We start from the raw sequence: 24,539 nt of genomic DNA on the forward strand, positions 1-24,539 counted from the left end.
TTCTTCGCAGCAGGGTCTGAAGAAAGTTTAAGGAATGCGTGTCTGTCGATTCAGGAACAGGCACAAGTCGTCTAAGCGCCTTCCTGAACCACTGCCTTAAAATAACTCCACCAATGGCCACTTGTGCAGTGACATTTTGGAAATGTGCACCGCCTTATTAGAAAACTCGACTGTGAATACCAGGCAATCTACTGCGGTTCCTGGGACGTCAGCCCAGAATCCCAGCAGCCTTCCCATCTCAGCATAGCTCAGAAAGGCAGCTTTTAAATTAAAATCCTCATGTAAAATAATAGACGTTGCGAGATGGGAAGCCTCATAAATTGAAAAATGTCAGTTGGTTTTGCAGAGGTTGCTTACTTATTTTCACCTCATAAACATTTCAGAAGGGATTCTAGCACTTTGTTAAACTGCTGCAGTATTGGAGTCTTCCATGTTTATTTATACGCACCTAGTAAACCCCCTGAAGTAGCCAAAGGGCCTGGTTTCAGCAGGCCCACGGCTGGTAACTTGGGCTTTTCATTTGTTTGTTGTGCTGGATTAATGTTCTGAGAGACAAATCTGAGCAAAGTGTGCTCATTAAATGCAGATGTTTGCTCGCCGCGGAAATGGGAGAGCCCACCAGCTACCCTCTCCGGTCCAGGTGCACTTGTCCAAAGAAGGCTGATGGTTAAACGCCCAACTTGGTGTATCCTTCCTTTTGCAGCTGCAGCCAAATCTCTCTTTTCTCTTCGGAGCTATTGGCTTGGCTATAGACTCCATCCCGACAGCAGCGTACCTGTCACACTTGGCCCAGGTGGGTCTAGCGCTCTGTGCAGGACTTGTAGAGAACTTGTAGGGCAGGATCCCAGGCTGACATAGGTTGGCTTGGCTTCCAGCTGAGGTTATTGGCCAAACTCTCAGCTGCTAGAAAGTTTAGTTGATTTAAAGTCATTGTGAAAATCTGTGCAGCTCTGTACAGTGATTTGTTTCCACTTTCGGGGTATTCATGCTCACTTCCCCCACTGGAAACTTGCTTAAGCTGGTGGAGTAAAGTGGTGTTTCCTCTGATTTCGGCTGCTCTCAGAGTCCTGTAATTCTCCTGGACCATATCTTCATTTCAGTTACACCAAAGTAAATGATACTGAGGACAGAGAAGCTATTAACACCAAAATAATCCTGTGAGATAAAAGAAACCTTTTACTTGTTTTTGTGACTTTATCCTTCACCCTGTGCTTGTGTGTCCATCACCCTGTCCCCGTGGAGCGGGATCAGCCCCAGTTTTCCTGCCCCGAGCCTCCCCCCTGTAGTCAGCCCTCTGACCCTGCCGGCGGGGTTCGCTCTGGAGCTCGCTAGCAGTGGTACTCAGGGTAGCCGTGCAGAACATCCCCCCAAGCACGTTTTCTAGGTAAAATCCAGTGGTTAAGCTTTCACCCGGTGAAAGTTGGCATGAGCCAACAAAGTCAGCGCTTTTGGGCCAGTGACAGGGAAGATAAGTGTCACGGGCTAAAGCCGCAGTGCAAAAGGTTTTCACATGGGTGTTAAGGGATGTGTTCGTGACAGACCCCAGGCTAGCTTAACCATCTGGACAACATCTTCTCCTGCATCTGTGGGTGTTTTTTGTTCCATTATTTTTGTTGAGCCATACACCTCCCTCATCTGGAATATCTCCATTGATTTTTTTTTTTTTTAGTTAATTTCTCAGGCTTTTCATCAGCACTGAAGAACTTTTAGTTCATTGCTCATGATGCTGACACTACCTCAGCCCTGCAAGGACTACGGCAAATAGGCCAAATACAAAGTTGGGGGAGGCACGAATATCCTCCATTGGAAATTTTGGGGACAGATTTTGCAGTCCTGTTTACGTGTGCAAATTAGACCTAATCAGTGTGTAAGCTGGCCAAAAAAAGTGTCTGAACACGTGGGTGTGCAAAATAAACATGACTTTCATTTCGCTGGTGCCAGTGGGAGGTACTGAACAGCATAAAAGGAGAAGTGTAATGCAGGGTACGTGTGTGGGGATGTAGCTGTATGAAGAACAAGGGAAAATAAATCCTGCGCAGATTTATGTTATCTGTGGATCTAGCTGTCGGTATTGTGGTGAATCTGTTGTTGCTACCACAGCCATCTGGAGCATGCAAAAGGGGTGAAGCTTGTGATTTTTAAAAAGCATTTAGGAGAATTTCCTTAGTTCCTAGCTCTGTGGAGGGCAGTTTCTAAAGCAGTGCTTGTTGTTCATTGTGGGAGGGGAAGGAGCAAGTGACCTGCACCTTGTCTGCTGGGAACTCCCGCGCTGAGATGCTCGCCCTGTTGGCGTGCTCTCCGGAAAGCTGCTGACTTTCAGTGTGTTACAGTGGCTTTTCCCAGTCCTGTACCTCTATCCTGCCAGTCCTGTAATCCATGTTTGCCCCTCAGATTTAGCGTCCATCCTTCTGCTGTGCTGAGGACTGACTGCAGTGCAGGGCAAGGAGCGTTCCCTCCCTCCCGCAGTAGGTGTGAGCTCTGCTGCCCGGGCGGAAGGGGAAGGGAATGTGTTAATGGCTCTGTAACTAGAAGGGTGATTTTTCCTGGCAGCGCTTTTAGGTTTGCTTCCAGAATGTGTACAGTTATCATTTATGCTCCTTTAAATTCTTTCCTTTTCTCAAAAGGGGTCGGTGTGTAGAAAGAGAATTTGGATTATCAGGCTGCTGGCACTGGCCTGCATTTTCCACTGTGTGTGCTTGGAATACAGTTTGGTCTTGTGCCTTTCCTGATTTATTTACCTTTTCACTTCCCCTCTTCCTGCTTCCCCCCCAGTAAGCCGTTGGATTTCTCTTTTCATGACAAATATTTTAAATTTTATAAGTGAGCTATTAAATCACTTTTGCGATTTCTCTAAAAACCTTAAAATTGCACATTTCATCTCCTGAAGTGTGACGATCCCAGTGAAATGACCAAGACATTTTAGTGCTTGCGTCCTCAGAGCACTCAGAAGACACTGAATTTGGGTCCCTGCTACTGCAACAAGAGCCTTGAAAATGTCAGATCTAATCCTTAATCCAGAGGTGTCACAGCTGTCAGTCTAAACTGGTCTGTTTGCAGGTGGGGAAGTGCTCAGCACACAGTGGGGTGTCACACCCTGGATGGGTATAGGATGGGCAGCACCTCCTGGCTTTCCCTGTTGCTGCCATCTCTAGTGTGCTGCAAAGTCAAGCTCTGACTGTAGCAGGCAGCGGGCAGTCAAAAGAGAAAAAGAGGAGCAAAGGGACCACGATAGTGGCCAAGGGGACCTTCCTTCAGGCGTTTCTGTTCAGGGTTTCCGTACCCTTCAAAACAGAATGTGGCTGAACTGGAGAGGGACAGGACAGGCCTGGATCAATCTGTGTTGTAGAGCTTCACACAAAAACGTTCTTCAACCCCTCTGAGCTTGGACACCTGTGGTTTGAGTATCACTGCTCCTGACTTAGATATGCGAGTCAAGTATTGCAATTTGAAATTCTGCATTGTGGATTCAAATCTAGCCCCAAGCTATGGCGAGCACCAGTGATCACCATTTCATAGCCAGCTGATGGGTGCTGGGAAATGAGAACTCCTAGCCTGATCTTTTTGAAGCATTGCTAATGTCGTGAAAAAGGCCACCCTGGTCTTTTATTTTCAGAAGGAAATGATTTTTTGTTACAAAGATAATTATAACTATGAAGTCTCTGTGGCGCAATTGGTCAGCGCATTTGGCTGTTAACCAAAAGGTTGTTGATTTAAGCCCAGCCCAGGATGGGTTCTCCCCTTTCATCTACCTATGGCAAGGGGGTTGGAACTAGGGGGTTGAGTCCTTTCCAACCCAAACCATTCTATGATATCGGGCTGTAGAGTTTTGACCATGCAAGGCTGTCTGTTGTAAAATGTGTTATATTTCTGCTGCCAGTTCCTAGCACAGGGGAGAAAAGGGGTTGTTCCCTGCACCCCCCAGTGAGCCCAGGGCTTGGGACTGGGGAGGCAGTAGAAATACTTCCATATGAAATGACCAGGGATGCTTATGATCGGATGATGAAAAGTTGTGGTTCCTGGGAACCAGTCCTGTTTCAGAGCAAGCAGCGGAAATAATGCTGCTTCTACTGCTGTTTTGCTCTAAAAGAAATATTAATGTAAAAATAGAGTAATTTAGAAATAACTATCTTCCTCCAGCTAGCTGTCATGGCAGCAACAGCCCCATAATAGAGCCAGTCCTCAAGCCAAGGCTATTTCTAAACCACTTCTAGTTCGTGGAAACCAATTTGCAAAATTTTGAGTGGTTTGGGAATAAGAAAAGTCACTTTACAAATCATTGTCTGCTGCAGGAAAAGCAATTGTCATGGATCCAGAGCATAAAAACATGATTTTTTTTTTTTTTTTTTAGTGTATCAAGTCATGTGACAAATTAGAGGGATACCAACTAACATAATTTCAACACAGTCAAACAGCTCATGCTCTGCTTGCATGGTGATTATCCTCTCAGTTTACACATATCTTTGCACTCCTGTGGTGCTTTAATAACATCACTTTAAAACCCTTACATTTGGGTAACATGAGGAGCAGCGAATACGCGCAGCACCTACAGTCGTCAGTCACTGTCAGCTCCGGGCTGAGGTTTCCCTGCTTTCTAAACATGTGGCTGTACGCTTAGCTTAAACTCCTTTTTCTGACACCGGGAATTTCCCAGAGCCCCCAGAAAACAACCTGGGAGAGTCTCTGGTTGGTGTGTCCAGCTGCCTGAAGCCTCGAGAGCCTGTGCAGACAACAGGCGAAGGGAGATGTTTGCAGTTCAGTGTCAAGTGCTGTTCGTTAACCCTGGCTGCTCCCGAGGGGGAGCTGCTTACATTGCGTTGTCCGAGTGGCAGCAGAGCGAGGGACTTGCTTGAGATGGAGTCGGGGCGGGGGGGGGGAAATCACTGAATAATAAAAGAAAGCCTTTGGTCTGAGGAACTTACAGGACCAGGTGGAAAAAAGGGATGGAAGAAGGGCAGGATTGAGGTGCTTCAGGTCGTGGTTGCCTGTGATAAATGCCTTGAAGAAGAAGGGTCTGATTTTTCTCTCCGTTCTGCCTGTGCAGCCAGGCTTCGGTTTCTTTTGTGCTGTTGTAAATCACAGACAGCTCCACTGACTTCAGTGCAATGACAGCACTCTCTGCTATCAGGGCTGCTGACTTGAGAGCAGTTTTTCCACTTATAACCTGGCTGAATAGAAGCCAGTCCTCTACCTGGGATGGGAAGACCAGGAATGGCTGGTAGCTGGATGTTTTCCCATTGTTGGATCTCTATTCGGTCTAGTGAGAACCAAATTCATCTCTCAATGAAACGGGCGCTCCCTGCTCCTGGCAGCATTGGAGGTCTCCAAGCATTTTGTGGGATTTACACCAGTGGCATTGCTACGTGCCCAGTAGTGTCTGTGTGCAACCAGTCCCGTGCTGCTCAGCAGCCTGGCATGCCCCAGCCCTATGGAGCCATGGCACGGCACCACCAAGGGCAGGTTTTCTGCCCCACTGGGTGAGCAGAACCAAGGTATCCGTGGCAGCGTGCAGGGTCTGTGGCTCTTTTTAGCGGCAGCCTTAGCAACCCACTTCTTTTTTTGTGTTCAAAACGTTCCTTGCGTTATTTATCATGTATTGTTACTATTTGTAATTTTATTAGAGTATTTACAAAAAAAGTCAGCCACTCCTTCTGTGTTTGCCTTGAGCACATCTGATGTGCAAGGCACTGAAAACCTCACAATGTCATTTTTTTCCCAAAGACAACTAGGCTTTGCTATGGTGAGGCTAGGCTGTGGGGAGCGTAGATGCTTCAGACCCATGAAGGATCCTATTGTGACGCAATGTCCCATCTTTGTGACAGTAGCCCAGATCCAGATCCTCTCCTGTCTGGTCACTGGAGTTTTGTGCTTGGTGGCAACGTGCTTGATTTGGGGCTGCAAGATGGGGCTTGGAGTGCTTAGTCAGTATTATCTGCTCCGTTTCATTCCACTGGTTGGTTGGTTGGTTGGTTTTAAATATATTTTGGATGCCTAATAATTCCAATAAGAAATTTCTAAAAGAACATCAGAAAAGCCATCCACGGTATTTAAATCACTATGTTAATGCGGCTGAGCTCATGCGGCTGAGAGATTGCAAATCATTTTCAGATGCCGTCAGCATCTTTTTTTTGTGCTTGACTATGTCCTCCCATGACCATTGCTTGGAGAGCCATGTACACACTCGAAGGATTTGCTTTGAGGGGAGGGCTCAAATATCAAAGTGGAAAAAAAGCATTCAAACCTAAAAGCTGACCATAAAGCCCAGCACATCATTTTCAGAAGCAGAACATTATTGTTACTCTGCTGACAAACTTCTTTTGAGGGCAGTAGCACGGTCCAGCACCATTTTAGATTTGTCTTGAAGCCGCGCGTAACCAAAATAAATATATGGTTACATAAGAAACTATATTACGTTCTTGCTCCTGGGTTCCAAGTCTAATTGTAAAGTAAGCACAAATCCAGTATGTCTGCCCTTACGGAGGTAGAGGGCCAACCTCCTCCCACACGCCATCCAGTCGGTTCGCACCTGGGGCCGCCCAAGTGGAAGGAAGGTGGTTTTGTCCCTTCTTCTAAGCTCGTTGTGTAAGATGCGGAGGCCCTCTGTGGAGGTGAAGACAAGGGGACAGGTAGGGAGAGGCGCTGAGCAGGCTCCGGAGAGCAGCCACGTCCCAGGGAGGGCAGCACGTGGGTTTTGGACATAGCCCAGCTTGGTGTGAGTAACTGAAGCCCAGAGGATTACATTGCTCACATGAATCAATAATGATTTATACCGCTTCATTAGTATGCCAGCAGCAATGCCTATAGTTAAAGTGACTTAAAGCTGTGCATGGTACAAGCCTGCTTTCTGCGGCGTATGATTAGAGAAAGAGTTATGTTGCGAAGCTGTGACAAACCTGCACTTTTAGAGCTAGGCTTTGAAATTTGGCAGGGGATAGTTGTACTTCTTTGCCCCTGAAAGTGTGGTGAAAATATATGAATCATTGTTTATTTCCAAAGTGCTTGGACACTGTAACTTCAAATGGGATAGAAAAATAAACATGCAGGAATCCAGTTTGCCTCAGAGCAGAGATCCTCATCAAAGACAAACCTTGGCCTGCAGAGGGGAAGGATCTGGCCGTGTGGCTGGCACGATGCAGAGAAGGACAAGGAAACATACAGCAAGAATAAGCAGGCAATGTTAGGAGCTTGAGCTTTCTGAAGTTGGCAGTCTCTCAGTTTTAATCAAGCACAAATTGTTCAGTTCCATGCAGAAGGGACTGGATAACGTTCACTGCCCTGCGCTCCCTATGGGAGCAAAATCAGGCTTTCCTCCTGGCTTCTTGGCTAGGCTAGGATACAGCAGGCACAGAAGGAAAAAAGCTGGTAAGATGAAAGGGCATTTTCCATGTCATAATGTTCTGAACAGGACTTTATAGCCCCTGGCAATAGGATACTACACAGTGCTCAGTGTTCTGTCTCCGTTTCTAGACCTGTAGTGTAGTAGAATAATGTGTATGTGTGTGTAAGCTCCTGAAGGAAGGACACTGCAGCAGAGAAAGTAAATTAAATAAAATATGAGGCACCTGGGCAGCAGGACAGTGATTTCTGTAAGTGGAAGTGAACCCACATGGAAGTGAACATTGTCAATATGAGTGACCATGTGCTGCCAGAGGTTAAGATAGTTACTTATGAAGGACAAATGAAAGTAACACCTCAGATAACCAAAGTTTGAAATCTCTTTACAAAGGAGGCCACAATGCTACATCAGCACTGTGGACAGTAGGGTCCAGAGAACTGAATCTAAGGTCATCTAGTCAAGGCAGAAGCGAAGCTGAGACTAACACCATGCACCTACATAGGAAAGCAGCTTTTAGAAGAGATCTGAAGATCCTGGTGGACGAGTTGTCCATGAGCCAGTAGTGCTCTTGCAACAAACAGCATCCCAGGCTGCTAATGTGTGCATGCACCTGGAGTGTTGAGCTCCCCAGAAAAAGAGAGGTGTGGACCTACTGGAAGGGCCACATCTTGGAGCATCTGGTATATGAGCAGAGGGTAAGAGAGCTGGGATTGCATAGCAGGGGTGATCTTATCAATGCGTATAAATACCTAATAGGTGAGTAAAGAAGATGGAGCCAGACTCTTTTCAGTAGTGCCCAGTAAAAGTACGAGAGGCAATGAGCACTGAATGCAAGAAATTCCATTTAAACATCAGAATTTTTTTTTTTTTTTTTTTTTTTGACTGTGGCAGTGGCTGAACAATGAACAGGCTGCCTAGAGAGGTTGTGGGGTCTCCATCCTTGGAGGTATTCAAAACTTGAGCGGGGAAAGCCCTGACCAAGCTGCTGTAGTTGACCCTGCTTTGAGCAGGGGTGTTGGACTAGGCAATCTCCAGTGGTCCCTTCCAGCCTCCCCTGTGCTGCAATTCTGTAACAGAACACAGCTCTCCTGAATCCCAGGGTAATGTTTGCAATAAAACGGTGACTGGGATCCTGGACATCTGCTCTATTTTGATTAGATGTTGCCAATGGAAATATATGTTCAGGTATTGGGCTACACACGCGCAGATGGTCTGTGCGTGTGTGTGGATACCTGGAGAATCCCTCCATATGCAGGCAAGCCAGCGCATCTGGACAGCCTGCCAGAAGAAAATGTGAAAAATTGCTGAATTCCACCTAGACAGAATTTCCAGTTGGAAAAGAGGACGTGTCTGGGGAAACCTGGCCATAAGCTATTCCTGCCTCCAGGATCTTGTGCTAAGTCCCTGTACTGTAAAGTTTCTCCTAAAATAAATACTCACCTATTCAAACGAGGTCTTTGCACACCAAAAATGGTATATTAATCACTTGATTATATAGTGCATTACTTGCTATTCATCACTCTTTATAATCTTCCCTTTAAAACTTCTTGGCTATTCCAGTCAAGGGAAAGAAATGAGAATGCGTAGTTGCGTTTATACATAAAGGCTTGCTGCTTTTGTCACACCAACACATCCAGCTTGTGTGGACACAATTAATTCATGCAATTGTGCCACTGGTTTAGTTTATGCACATTGCTTGAGAAAAATAAGCTGTAAGAAAAGAGAAGTTAGCCTGGGGGTTATTTTTACTGCTTTTCTATTACAGCTATGTCATATAGCTAGCTAGCTATCTGTCTGTTTCACTCCTCTCTGCAGTACCATGACTGCAAAATACACGAATGCAAAATGCTGCAAGTTGGGTGACCTCCCAGGGAAGAGAGGGAAGGAATAATCGAGCATCTGACGATCAGCGCTCAGTAATTTGTTCCTGTAACGGTACGCGGATCGACCCTAATCAGCAAATACCTTCCTCCTGCCGCATACAGAAGTGCTCGGTCTGTCAGATGATTCATTTGCAGCAAACCCAAAGCAGCTCTACCCGCAATGTGGCCACCTCTAGAGGGCGGTGATTGACTGATTAATGCTTGTGCTGTAATTGAAGATGATTACTGGTTTATCCTGGATTAATCCAGTTGCGATGCTGCAGCTTTTTAGCAAACTACAGCTTTGTTGCAGAAAGGTGCAGAGTCTACCAAGGAAAGACTTCCGTCCAGTTGAAGTGATAGAGGAAAAGTGGCCAAGTAATGTAGCAAATAATGGCCCAAGCATTAGAATGAATTTACAAACTGTCATGAGATCTTTAATTCTTAGAAATACCAGAGATCGTTTCTAGAACAGCAGTTGTTTGGGCTGTTCCTTGCAGGAACCAATCCATAAGTACATTTAAGTACATTAAGTACATATTAAGGAAATCAAGTCAGTCAGCATCAATTGCTCTAACCTCCCAGGTTTACACTAGCAGCTTGCTCTGGTTGGCTTCCAGCACAGAACGGTCCCATCCCAGAGATGGGCTTGCCAGGAATGGGGGGATGGTACCTTTCTTATTAACATAATTTAGTGCAGGAATTGCTTCCAGGGAGAAACAGCTGCCCAGCCTCACCTTTCACATGACTTCATCGTCCTCTACCTGCATCTCAGGTAAGAAACCAGCGGCAACATTTCCTGCAGCACCCTCTGAAGTTGTGAGCGGTCCATGCGTGGCCCTGCCCAGCTCCCACACCACTGGTTTCTGTCTGAAGAATGTCACTCACCTTCTCCTTTTCCCCCAGACCATTGTCATCATTTTGCTGCCTAGCTGCTTTCTTTAATTCTTCCATAGCCTTTCCCCTGCTGCCAATGAACCAGACTCCCATTTACTTCTCAGCTCCGCACAGAAAACGGTGATCGGTTGCGTGAAAAAAAAGTGTGAAGTCAGGACAGAGTTTCAGGACAGACACATTTTTTCTTCTTGTGAGCATGTCTTTGAATTTAAGTTGCTGCTGTGCATTCAGTGCTGTGCTACGTTACCACATTGGTAATGAGCTCTGGAGCTGAAATATGTGCTCCGCAGCCAAGATGCACACTTTGCTGCTCTGTGCTTTATGTGCCATGCTGCAAGGGTTCATGGGTCAAAAAGAGTTTATTTCAGTGACAGGCGACATCAGGATATGTGTCTTTGACAAGGGAGGCAGTGTGAAAACACCAGCACCTCTCCCTCGCTTCCCTCTTGGCACAGAAAGATGGGGCTGGTTCTCAGTTTGTTATCTTTATATTTAGCATTGACTCCAAGTAGCGTAGCTAGAGGGGATGGAAACACAATCCACTGATTTTAATTGATGTGTTGCCAGTCTGAATTAGGATCAGGCTCATATTGGCCCAGAATTATTACTATTTGCTTAGTACTTTGAGACCCCTTTGTATGGTTTCATTGCCTCTCGTCCGTTAGCCTGTGGACCGCTGTATCCATAGCACAAAAGGCCCTGTCACTCTTCTTGGCCATCTTCACTCCTCACAGCCATCTTGGGCTGGGAGCCAATGGCATGGCACAAAAGATAAACTGTCCTTTTCATTTCCAAACACATCCTTCTGCATCATAGCGTGACTGTTACAAAAAAAAAGCTTGCATTTCAATAAACCGTCCTTGTTTGGGATTTTTGCTTTGTTTTGCGAGTGCTTTTTATGGATTCTTAGATGTCATGACCGAGCTCCTATCACAAGCACTTAATTCTAGCACAAAGGACTTTTTAAAAGTACATATATAGAAACTGCTAGTAGGAAGCCTAACATTCCTGAAGAATGTTACTGTCTTCAGTTTTATATGCTACCTTCACTTAGTGGGTTTTGCGTCTCAAAATCTATGTAGCTGCAAGGAGTCATCTTAAATGGAAGTGACACAGCAAAAGCTACTTTGATAGCTTGCAGATTTTAAAATAACTGTCTTAACATAGTTTTTCCTTCCAAGGTAGAACGTACCTTTAATTGGAAAACCTGTGTGCACATTGTTAATGCAGGGTCTCTTTTCCGTAGTTCTGTCTTACAGTGAGTCATCTGCTCTCTGGCTCTCTATATCTATATGAAAATAGGTGGGAATCAGCTTGGTTTCTGAAATTCCCTCTTATATATTGACTAAAAATTTGTGGTGGTTATTTTAAAATGTTTCCCCTTCTTTAGACAAGATATGAGCATATGTGCACAAAAGTGATGTTGGACGTTCTCCCTGAACCAGTGACGGAGCTATAAAATGCTGGGTATTGGTTAGGCTGGTGGAACAGTAATCCACTTTCAGACTGGTGTTAGAATTGGGCCAATTTTATCAGGAGAGTTTATTGTCTCAAGAAATAAAAATAGATTGAAGGCATCATAATTTGAAATATGTCAGTTGTTTATCTCAGAGCCACATGAATCAGTATCAGCTGAGCACCTGACTTGTGGAGATCAGCTCTTTATAAAAAAATAAAAATAAATTAGGGTTTTCATTTGAAAAGAAAACACTTCTTGGATTATTTCTTGGAATTTGGGGGCAAAACTTTCAAAACTTAAACAAAAAATCCACTTTTTCTAGCTGCAATGTTGGCTTTATTTCCCATGCTAAACCCAGTACTAAACTATTTCTAATGATGCACTGAAACTCTGAATAATCGTAACAATCAGAACGTATCAAGTCACACGCCTTTACTCCATGCCAGCTCAATTTAAAATTCATGATGAGAGGTCTACTACTTTGTCCACGATGCTTTCTGGACCCCGCACTATTCTTGTTGATTTATAAATGACAAATATGCAACCTTGTGTGAGCAATCAGTGATCAGTGGAAAGGGTGATGTAATTTGAAGAGGCTGGAAGGTGGAGTTGCCTTGGGACAACTTAGAGACAGAAGGGGTTGACTTCTGTGACTGAGACCACAGTGACGTAACAGTACTGGTACATGTTTTAGTGGAAGAAAAAGATTAAAAGTATGGTGCAGCAAAACTAGCAAGCGCGTGTCACCATATTCATGTGTCACCATATTCCTGTGTTATTCCTAAGGTTTTAAAGACGAGGTGTGACAAACCCAAATATAGTTTCCAGAGGCAAGGCTGACGAAGAGCAAGATTGCTCAACACTTACACAAGTGAACCCTTGCTAACTCCTGCTCGCTGAATAAGAACTTGTCTATGAAAGGAATTAAGGAAAACATTGAGCTAACTCAATTGATTTGCAAAAATATTGAAAGAATTTCAGAAAATAATTGCAAGAGCATGAGGGCGGCAGGGAGGCAAGCTTGTCTTTCTCTTGGATGGTAACAAAAAGAGCATCATGGCTTGTATCCTTACCTCCTCTGCTTTCTTTGGTTTTGTCTTCATAGTTGAGAAAATCACATTATGTTTGTTTATTCATTTATGGTTGAGACAATAAAGATTCCTTCCAAACTCTTGGTTGCCCTAATTTAGTTATATTGTAAGTATAATTAAACCACAGTCGCGTTGAGGATGTCTGTTCCTTGTGCACTCTGCCAGCTAAGTAACCACCATATACTTTTTTCATTATCTGGGAAGCTTCCTTATCAGCCTTCTCTAGAAGTTGTCCAAAAGGTATCTATAAGTTCTTGCTAAATCTAAGTCAATGCAGAGCAAGAAATTAAATGTTAACACTAACACTCTATTTTTTTTTTTTTCTTTTTTTCATAAAAAAACAGTGTGCTGGTAACATATGTTCTATTCTAAGGTCAAGTAGCAGTCCATGAAGATGGCTTATTATTCAGATACGAGTCTTTCACACCTAGTCAGAGATGATGATAGTTGTGTCTATCAGTATCCACTTCTGAAATCCTTTAGATTGTATGATTTTGTAGGAAGAGAACGGTGATAAATTCATTTGGAAATAGAAAAAGTGTGTATTACTTACCTAACAGGAAAAACTACAACCTCACAGTAGGTCCAGGTGGTACAAAAGTGGCTGGAGCTTTGTTATAGGATCACCAGTCGTTGGAGGGCCTAAAAGCGAATTTTAGCACCAGGTCTTAGACATCCTCTTTGAGTCAAAGGAGATGACAATATGGCTGCATTTCTCTTCCTGCTTTTTCTGCAGCCCACCACCACACTCACTCTTGTGAGGTGCTAAGCTTCAGTTGGCTGAGTCTTGGCCATCCTCCAGGCTTCACCCTGCGTTGTGAAATACTGAAATGCCTACTTTACCAGCATTCGGTTGTCTGTCATCAGCTTACTCACTGTGGCACAGGCCATGCCTCCTACCAGCTTCATCAACGCTAAATGTGGTGGCAGAATGGAGCCTTACAGAGGTCCTGCTCTAAAGAGCTTGAGGTAGGACTTGGAAAAACCTCCCAACAGGAGTAGATGCCTGCGAGTTCTGCCTTGTGTCTTTCCAACACAAAAAAAAAAAAAAAAAAAGAAACTGAGCACGCAGAACTGCAGTGGCTGGTCAGCAACACCTCCTGGTCGTATGTGGCAGAAGTACCCCATAAATCTAATAATATCTTGTAGTTAGATCATAGTTCTCTTTTTTCCTGAGATCCTGCTCACATGTTTTATACAGATCAGGCAAGTACTGCTGTGTCCTTGGACTTCTAGCAAGAAGCCTCCGTTTAAACAGAGGCAGCACTGTAAAATGGAGCATAGTCCAGTTCTCCTCCAGTGGTAGAGTTTTTAGCTGTGTTTCAGCCGTCTGGCATTGTTTAGCTCTGCTCTTTTGGTTCTGCTGCGGCTGTAGTGTCCACAGAGCCCATTTGGACCTCTACAGCTGCCGTCCCTGTCCTGTTTTGCCCTGCAGTGGACAACAGTCCCATCCTGCCTGCTCCAGCCTGAGGTGGGTGCGCACGTGGCTGATGCGTATTTCTGCAGCGCTACGCTAGGCCATAGTCCTACACCTGCCTGCACCGAGAGATGCTGTAGAATTACTTGCTTTGCCTCTCCTTGTTCTCTGGGGCTGTACATCTGTGTTGTGCTCATGATCAAAACCAGGCTCTCATTCTCCGTTGACTTTCCCCGCCCCCGCCATCTCTGATACCTCAGTCAGGGAGTGCGGCAAAAACATGCTTTGCAATGAACTTTCCTGATTTGGCACTTTAAGTCAGCTCTGCAAAATTCTGTGGCCATCTTCATCTGGGAAATGAGCGGTGTGATAATATGATTAAACTCTTGTCTTTCTCTAATCACTCTGATCAAGACAGATGTTGAAATCAAAGCATTTGCTCCTTGGCTGGCAAATTTTTCCCACTTATTGCAAAGCTGCATTTGAAATTTGCTTTTACTGTCAGTTGCTTGTAGGAAGAGCTTTTGGCAAGTTGGAGTGAAAACTATTTTGACAGTACTGTGCCTATCTGTTGAGAGAATAAAGTCACTATGAATTAACTGTTAAGGAGCCTGCACAGGTCGGAATTTTAGACCCCCAAATGGATCTACAATTGCTGTGTGAATCAATTAAAAACTGAGATTAAAAAAAAAAGAAGGCAAGAGAGAAGATAGACATATCCTAGTGAGGCTAACAGGGGAAGAAATAGGTCTTCTGGTACCGCCAGGGAAGAGAAGATAGGCAGCTTCATAGCTCACTTTACAATCATTTCAGTAACTGAAATGAAGTGTCTGAAAGACTTAAGTTCTTGTGGCTTGCTTTACAAAACACACTCCTTTTCTAATGCTTATCTCACAATAGTGTTGGTCTAGTAAAAATGCACTAATTAATTTCTTCCTGATGTTAATGCCGTCCTTCTGAAGTTATTCCTGTTGTCCCAAAGAAATAAAGCTCAAAAAAATAATAAATCAGGACATCAAGTTTCTGTATTACAGTTTGCAAAAGTGAGAGGTTAGAGGAATGGTGATGCTGCTGAAAATCTTTCTACTCCCATGACTGTCTGAATCTTGAAAGAAAAAAGAAAAAAAAAAAAAAAACAAAAACCAACACAAAACCCTAGACCTTTAATTTTAACCTAATCATCTTGATCAGAGCAATAAATATAACAAATGTGAGGCAAGTATGTGTGTGAGAGTGCAGGACAGAGAAAGGTTTAGGGCAAGGATCAGTGGAAAATCTTTAGAAATGATGTAAGAGAAAGCAAAGGCAGGGATTGGAGTTTGTAGCCTACAGCAGAGACTATAAAAACTCTGAAAGCAAGCTGAACATTAGGGATAAGTTAGGGGGAAGAACATAGCAGGACTATTAAGGTTGGAATTGCTTGTATCCAATGCAAGGTAAGAGGAGTGAGGACAGAGATGGGTTGGGGATGTTTTGTGTCTTCTGCTCTGTTTACAGAAGCTTTCTTCCCTTCTGTGCTTTCTTCCTTTTATTTTTTTTTTTTCAAGTTTTTTTGCATTAACAGGCATGCACAAGGTATACACATGCCCATGTCTGACGGGAAAAGCACAGCTTCTTTTTCCAGTTTGAGATTAAGATAATAAGATGCCTATCACCTAGTATTTTTGCTACTAAAACTGAACTAATAATATTCAGTGGAAACTTATTTCCTTCAGTTAATCAGCCAATATTTGAACAAGATGTGTCAGTGCTTTTTACCACGGTGACTAGTTAGTTTCATGCTTTTGCAGTGCTTTGTAGTAAACTGCTGTCTGTATATATTGTTATGGATTTTCCTCTGTATATGTTATTGTCAAATGCATATTACTTCTTAAAATAAGTTGAAGAACTATGACAGAGTAGTTCCTTTGCATTACTAAATACCATATGTGGTAGACAAGTTGGCTGCATATAATATATTTTAAAGCACAAGATAAACCATTTAGGAAAATAATTTATGGTTCTGCAAAAGGGTTTTATTAGATAAGTGTAGATCCAGATTCTGCCACGTTCCTACAATAATAGAATAACCCTGCAAAAACATTCCTACACTAACAGAGTAATTATCATTATCCAGTGATCTGACTACTTCAGCTTTGTACCACTGTAGATGAAGGCAGATTCTGATTCAGTGATAATCATTGTAATTTCTCCATTTGGAGTTCAAAACTATTTCAGTGGGGATTTTTTGCCTCCCAGACTGGAGTTGTACAAGTAAATACATGTGAATAACCTTTGGTTTAGATGTCCAGAGGCTACAATAAAGTTCAGAATCCACTAATTTTTGAAGTACAAGCTCACAGTGCCTTTAGCTTTCCTTACGTGGCTTTTCAATTCGGAATGGCTGTCCTCTCCTGGGGAGTGCAGAGCTGGAAGCAGAGGAACCGCAGGGACATTTTGTGCCCCTACCAACTGATTCACCCAGGAAGCCTGGAGCAAATTATTACATTTATCTGTCTCTGCCCACCTGTATTCAAAATGCAGCTCAACTTACTTTCCTTGTAAAATACTTTGAATATCAGGGAGAAAAAACCCAAACAACCACGCAAATCTATGGTGTTAATGATGGGAAAGCAGCAAAATATATCTGGCTGGACCAGGTGTTCTTCATTATTTACAAATACCTGCTGCGCTGACTTCAGCAGATTAGGGCTGCATTTTCACTCTTTGAGTGAATGACAAGTATACTTCCCTGGGCTTCTTAAACAGCAAATTTAAAAATTTGAACCATACAACAGTTGTAAGAGGTGTCTTGATTGACCCTGCCAAAGATTGCAAGTGATTGCAGCTTTCCTTTTCATCTTAGTCAGCCCAGAGAAACAGATTACTCCCTAATTTCCATTTGCAATGCATCTTCACCAAGCAATTGACTTTGCTTCTTCAGCTGATATCCTTGATCAGAACATTTAAGTGTTTATCCAGTAAATCCGCATCGGTGTTTGATTCTCTTGTTAAGAAATTCCAATGCCATTCTTGTCTCCTAAGAGCTTATCTTGAAGGCATATCTTGAAGGCTATTTTAACTGGCCTTTAAATGGGCTATGTATTTATATAGATAACATATTCTGATAATACACTCTTCATACCAGGTATGAAGAACTTCCACGTATCACTCCAATGCTGTTGGGAAAGGAGATGATTTTTCTAATATAGAAAAACACAATATATTTCTTGATTTTTATTGAAAGAAAGGTTTCTTATTTTTACTTTAAATGCTGAAGATGGCACTCTAACAATGAATAGTTTTTAGTTCTCATGCTAAAGATGAAGGAAGGAAGCTAAATGTAAAGTTGTTAGAAATGTTAAGAAAAGTTGTCATGTTCAGTCAGTGTATATACATAAATAGTATAGGGTTGAGAGTCTGTTGGCAATGAAAAATAGTCTAATAATGTTTTGTTTTCCATACACTTTATCGTGTCCTAATTCAATAGTTCCTAGGCTTCTAGATGGGTTTTACCACTTCTGTTTGTGTCTCCTGCTTCATGGTTTCCTACTTTTATGGCATTGAAGTGAGTTTGGGGTTTTAAATTTCTAAAATCTGTAACTAAAAATGGTTTTATTAGACAGTGTAGTCGGTTTTGCAAGGTGTCCAACTTGTCTCCTTCCTGCCCATTCTAAAGAGAAGCTTCCTTATTTGTTCTGCATGGCCATTTGGTTTCATGCTCTTTATTCAAATGAGATGAGGACAGTGACTGACTAGTCTTCCACAAGTGTTGGTGCACGTGTGACAGTTAATTGTTTCTTGATTCATGCTTGTGTCTGTTAAAAGAATGCGTCCCAGTAGGTCTGTGTTCCTTTGTACAGTTTCTGTACTCTGCATGGGAACTCGAGTGCCACGCTTTCAGCATTTCTTCGTACAAGCCGTGCGATCTGTGTGCTGCTCCCGCAACCTTTGCTCCTTCCATGGGCAGGGTCTTGACTCTAGTCGAGCCCTGCAGGGACTAAGCCATCGTTGAATCTGTTTTATCTGAGCACAGATGGTAGGAACAGTTGTATACTTGAGCATCCTCTGACCGCATTTGCGTCTACAAAAGGTGCAGCTATCAACAGCTGAGTCAGCATTTACAATAGATACTTCAGTAAAATACGGGCAAAGATGACTGTCGTGGTCCTAACATGTTTTCATATCACCAAACACTGGAAATTATATCGTTACAGTGAACACAGTTATTGAAATGAAAGCTTTGAAAAGCAATGACTAATCTGAAGTGCCTTCCTGAGAAATCTTATGGGAGCTTCATTTCAGAAAGTGGAACATCCTTGGCCTTGAAATACTCTCAGACAAAATGTTTAATGTGGGACACAGAAATACCTAGACATTTTCTCAAAATCACTAGTCTTATGCCTCTTGCATAACTTCATGAATTCTAAGTTCCCTCTGTTTACATCAGATGAAACCTACCTGCATCTATTTATCTACATAGTCAGGAAAATGAAAATAGAGGGAAGTTTATATTGTAGAAGTTGACAGTGTCAGTACCATATATCTCATAAAATACTTGGTACCATACATCTAATAAAATATATGGCATTGTTTAAAAATCTACACCTACTCCAGAAAACACATTATTAATAACACAGAGTGTGTGACACTGCTTACATTTCATTTTGTCACTAAGTCCCATGCTTCAATGTCTTGCTTCAGTATCTTTTTAGAAAGCACTATGTAAAAAGCGTTACATATCTCGTCTGTGGGATGAGAGCAAAAACACCACTCTAACCTATTTTTGGACTCTGCTTTTTTATTTCTAAGGGTGGGATTTGTTTTGATTTTTCTCCCTTTGATATTTACATGACTAGAAAAAGATACTTGAGATATACAGGGTCCCTTAAGAGCTTCTGAAATCACCAAGACTGCTGGTATGCGTATATTTTCAGCTTTGTGGTAACGAATACGCTCAGAGTATCCATGCTACAACTCTTAAAAGTGGAAAAAAATTGTTTCAGCCAGAGCGGACTTATTCTCAGAGCTTTGTACAAGCTATTTATAAATTATTCTTTTGGTAAGATACTCATCCATCATAATTTTATTGGCCCTAAAGTAGAGTCCCATCAGGTGTCCAATCCAAGCCTGGTGAGGCCAGTTATGACTCAGTGGTGCCTTTGATTAAGGTAGGTAGCAGCAGTTAATATTCTATTTTGTGGCTTTGAAGCAGCAACAGAATATCTCAGAAATGGGCTCGCAGACACAGCCGTGATTTCCCCCAGCTGGTTGGAATCTGTGTGGTGTGAGAAACCCTCATGGCTACCAGGTGATGGAGGCTCACCAGTACCATCCCAGTGCTCATATAGCAGAAGGACTGGAGTCCTAATGAGTGCTGCCAGGAGCTTCCCAGTGCCTATGGGACAGTCATGCCTTGGCTCTGCATCGGGTCAGTATCAGAGCACGCAGCACAAAAACCCAAGGGTTTCTAGGCTCAGCCACAACGTGCTTATTGCAAGAACAAGGTCCTCATTTGCAGGTGAGCTCCGGCATGTCCCCTGCTGGTGTTGCAACAAGCCGAGCAGAGTCATCAATACAGAGCGGCAGCTGAAGTGAAAGATTACAGTGCAAGGCATGATGTCTTGCCTCGGCTCTCTTGCTAACAGGCCAGCAAGAAAAATAAAGCTCTTGTGATTTATACTTGCGGAGTAATCTCCACAGTAATGTGAAATATGATAGTTCAAATGGGTAAGAACAATGACAGCTGTTACCATTTTTGACAGGCAATGGGTTTGGAGCTTGGTGATGAATTGCACGCTGTCTGGGGTTTGTTCAGCCCACTTATCTTCAGGATGTCATTTTGGGTTTTGTTGTTGGTTTTTTTTTTCTTTTAAAGAAAAACATCTTTTAAGTCCTTTGGTTTGATGTCGGACACTTAACAGTTTCTGTTTGGTAAAGAATTTTGCTTTCTTGTGATCTTTTCTTGGAAAATGGCTCTGCATAGATTCCTAAGAAAAAGTTTTGAATGTTTATCCTGCTTTGATAAGGTAGAATAATGTTCTCTCTTTTATCTTTAATTTTATTTTAATTGGACTTGCAACAAAGATACCTAATTATATGAGGAATTTTAGTTTTGACACATTTCAAGCTCAAATATCACTAAACCACATAAATATGTCTGAATCTCAGACTTGCAGTTGCATTTAGTGAAGGGTGAACCATATTTTATGTCAGATAACAACAGACCCTGAGATATGAAAGACATGGAATTATACCCCCATCCCTTGACCTAGCTCTGTGAAATTTGTGATGAAGAGTTTTTCAGAAGAAAGCTGGAAATTCAAGGTTTCTCAAGAAAGAAGGTGGCTGTCAGAGCTTTGGTTGTTCTCCTTCAGTAACAAATACTGCCAAGCTTTGCTGTAGGTCTCTCTTGGAATGGGGCAAGGTAAAACGTGGATGGGGTGAAGCAATAACCAGGGCATGGCTGGGAAGGCCCCTCTTGGCAGGAGGGCTCTGCTTACCCAATTGCAACAAATGAGCTCAAGGAGAAAAAGCAACGACTGGTTGGAACAACAAAGAGCCTATGACATGGCTGAAGGTGGAAAGCAAAGTGCCAGACTGGCAGAAGACGTGTGTTTACATAGTCCTCATTGCACTCTTAGTTTTGCAAATGCTTTTCTAGAGCTAAACTGCTGCACTAGACCAAACCTGCTTCTTTCTCCCACCTTGGTCACAGTACCATGTGAAAATCAGCACAACAGGTTCTTGCTGGACTTAAGTTTTGCTCCCTTTTAAACCAGTGACATTGCTTCTTAGCTACTTATTTCCATGGGAACTAGAGCCAAGCTTCAAGTCCTTGCAATTTCCTCTGCTTCTAATTTCGCTGGCATCAAGTTCTGACCAGTTAATCAAATGTCTTTTGTGTTGCAGGTGCCTTAATGTTTATTTTGATTAGTGTACCAGTTGCTATTTTTATCTCTTTGGTCTTCGGGTTGAATGAATACCAGCATAGACCTTAAATCATAAGAAACATGTGTTTTTAACCTTGCCATTTATTTTTATGTCTCTGTATCCAGATAATCAGGATGTGGTTACCTGTGAAGGTAGTAGACGACTACTTCAAATTTCAATGCACACCCACATACAAAAATATACATTGTAGAGGGTTTCAGCTTTAAAAACATCCACACAGACCCTTGTCTGATGTTAATGGCTGTTGCCATCGGACTGAGAGACAGCGGTACCACCTGGCTTACTGCTTTGTCTTTGTCCTTTGATTCCAGTGAACTGTGTCTGCTTCGCCCCTACAGAATAACCAGCAGCTTTCTTCCTCGCTGCTGATCCCTCATGGACAATATTGAGGGGAAAAAAAAAAAAAGGAAAAAAAAAATCTATAACGGGGTAACCAAATAACAGAAACACATGTAAAATGTATTTTAAAAGCCAAGCAAGAAACGGAGTTTCAAGAAACAACACTACAAATGTCATATCTTCACTTTTTAAAACTGGACTCCAAACACTTTTGTGGCTTTTCTCCTTTGCAGTGTGGGGAAAAAGTACAAAGCCAAATGTTTTTTACCATGTGTTTTCTGCCTGATCGAATGGGAAATTTTCTATGCAGAGGGTAAAACAACTATCATACGTCACAGAAATGTATTTATACACTCTCTCTATCTCTGCTTTTGCCAAGCAGAGAGTCAGCATGATCAGGCTTGAATTGTAATCTGGGGCAGGACCTGGAGAAAGAGTAATCAGCAAATTAGCAGATGCCTTTGGCACTAGGGGTCCCAGCCCAGTTCTCACTGACATCAGTTCTACAGCTGTGGGAGGTGGTCAGAACACCACCAGTCCGAGCAATGGATTCCTGTGTCAGTTTTTCCCAGGTGTGGGAGCTGAATCACTTTACCCCAGGATCCCAAGAAAATCCTGGAAGTTGTGGATACCATTAACTCACGTTGAGAACTGGTGAAATGTAGCCTTGCTTTCAAAATGTTGCTGGGGAGGTGCGTGATTTCTGTAACAGCTTCAGGCACCTGTCGAGCACGCGAGGAGGTCAGGGTCAACCCGGGTGGCTACAAGCCAAAGTCCCCTGCTTACAAGTGAGTGTCTGGTTCATCTGCTTTTAACGCAAGTTTGCATTCATCACTCTTACCACTGCAAGGACTGGGCCGTTGTGCAGAAAAGGAATGAAAAGATCCACAGGGCTGTAAAAGAGCAAAGAGGAGGGAGCTGATTCTGCACCCAGAGGTGAAGGGCTCTCAACTGGCACTATCTGGGATTTACGGAGTGGCTCTGTAAAATAAAGCATATTAACAGCCATGGGAACAGAATGTCCCTTTGCTTGCACTTCTTGAAGACCTTTGGAAGAAGGTTTCTCCGGGAAGTTGGGAATGCATCTGTGAAACCATTAATAGATTGTTCTCTTTTGCAGATGCTGCAGTTCCAGCTTGTCGTGGTGCATTTGGCCCTTGTGATTACCCTGCTGCAGTGGCACTCTAGCTCAGTGCTCCTCACGGAGGCAGCGCCAGAGGTAGGTGAATGTTTCTGGTCGTTGTCACATAAGGCTGCTCTTCCACTGGTTATTCTTGGCCACAGAGTGTGGAAGACACCATGGTCTCCAAACTGTGCCGCAAGGTGAATGGTCAGTATTGACTCTGTGAGGGCAAAGCAGGAGCAGGACAACTTCCCCAGTGAAAAGAATGATGCAAATTGCAATGTCTCTGGGAGGACAGACAGAAGGAAGTCTCACTCACATTCACTCAACCTCTCGTGAAGCACCGTGGGATTTTCTGTGTGTTAAAACATTGTCCAGTGACTTTGGATAGAAAACTTCCCAAAGAGGGGAAGGAGGTGATGGAGGGGGGAAGCAAACTCTTCTAACACTGAAAGGAAGGTTTCATTTTTCTTAAAGATAAATAATAGCAGGAGAAGTCTGCAGCTTTCAGAAGCCATGAGGAGATCCCTGAGAGAAGACCACCTGCACTAAAGTTACAAATTAAAGGAGACAGAATAGACCAGGAAAGGGAAGGTGCAAAATAACTTGCCTAAACTTTGAAGGAAAGCGGCAGATGAAATGGAAGAACTGTCTCACGTTTCATCCAGTATGATATGCAGATGTTGCACCTGAAAAGGCTTCTAATGCATTTTCTTTTTTCATGTCATCTTGACATAAAGCAGGTCTGACAGGAAAGGTATTTATGTAACGGTTTCATGCCATAAAAATATCAGGAATTTAAAAGTTTTACCAAAGTAGGACTGTTTGGCTGAAGGGTCTTTACATAGGTTTTTAATATCAGCTTAAAGTTAAATGCATACTGAAGAATACTGATGGATCCTTCTGCCTTGCTCTCTGTCTTCAAGTGAGCGTGCCCTAATTGTACAAAATAATACTTGTTATAGAAAATAAGGCTTGGGGGAACCACTCCCCGCAGCAGTGCTGCAGCGGCTGCGGTTCCGGTGCCACAGGGGTCTGGTATCCTGTCTCTATCAGTGACAGATTTTTGTGAAAAAAATACAAGAACATCTTCAGAAACTTCCTGATCCAGAGACATGCACTGGACCAGGGCATGTTTTAGCTGCTGATGGGCCTGAATTTGTCTTTGAAACAGTTAAAAATCTCGGTATCCATGACGTCCTTTGGCAAACACCATGTGCTGTGTTTAAATGTAGCTCCTTATATTTATTTTAAATCCACCATCTGGTGACTTCACTGGGTGGACTGGGGAGCTCTTTTTCTTCAGGAAAAAATTACTAGTCTTTATTCACCTCTGTTGTTTGTAAGTTTACAAACCCTCCACTTTATCCCCTGCGCCCCACACTCATCTCTCTGCTTATCTGTGAAGTCGTGCTTTCTTCAGTGGTTCACCATGGGAAAACTGTTGTCTACTTCTGATTGTCATTTTAACTGTATCTTTGTAATTCTCTTATATCCTTTTTAAGACAAAGTAAGCGGGACTGCACAAAGTACTCAAGAGCAGAGGCTATTTTTTACCTTATAGTTTCAAGTGTTATTGTAGATATTTATCCCCACTAACCAGAGGGGAGAGTTCAGCCTTTTTTAAAGGCATAATTTTGTTGCAAACCTCTATGAAAGTTTTATAACCCTGAAAGGGAACAGAAAGGATTGTTCAGTGCACTTGAGGCTCGTAAAAAGTAAAGTCAGATGACAATATGAGATTCTGTACAAAAGAACTAACAGTGCGACATCATTTGTATGATCATCGTGGGCATATGCTCTTCCTTACGTAAAGATCACAGTTTTATACACTCCACCACCAGTTATGCCACCCATCAGTAGTGGGAAATGTCGTCACCACAACTATGGTATGGACCCAGTAGATACAGGCATATTACATCACCCGTGCAATGGCTTGCTTTACATTTGTACTGAACTCACTGTGTATGAATAAGAAAGTTAGTGGTGTGCTTCTAAAGATAGAGGAAAACCTGCTTCAAGGCATACAATAAAAGTTTTGATTAGAAATTTTTCTCTATTTCCATGAAGATGAAGTGGAGCAAG

The 24,539-nt window shown here is 42.9% G+C and overlaps 1 protein-coding gene across 3 annotated transcripts in view; it reads left to right on the forward strand.

Moving 5' to 3' along the window:
- Positions 1 to 24,539, forward strand: part of OSTN (osteocrin) — a 54,458-nt gene that overhangs the window by 22,305 nt on the left and 7,614 nt on the right. Inside the window, exons 1-2 of one of the 3 annotated variants that reach the window (XM_063338684.1) lie at positions 15,447 to 15,495; positions 22,452 to 22,550. In XM_063338684.1, the coding sequence (XP_063194754.1) occupies positions 22,452 to 22,550 (99 nt within the window). In that variant the 5' untranslated portion in view covers positions 15,447 to 15,495. Of the gene's footprint in view, positions 1 to 15,446; positions 15,496 to 22,190; positions 22,268 to 22,451; positions 22,551 to 24,539 lie in introns of those variants that run through there. The other 2 variants (XM_063338685.1, XM_063338683.1) reach the window with 2 other exon arrangements.

This window comes from Chroicocephalus ridibundus, chromosome 6, assembly GCF_963924245.1.
Source record: "Chroicocephalus ridibundus chromosome 6, bChrRid1.1, whole genome shotgun sequence".
In the NCBI taxonomy this organism is placed as follows: Eukaryota; Metazoa; Chordata; class Aves; order Charadriiformes; family Laridae; genus Chroicocephalus; species Chroicocephalus ridibundus.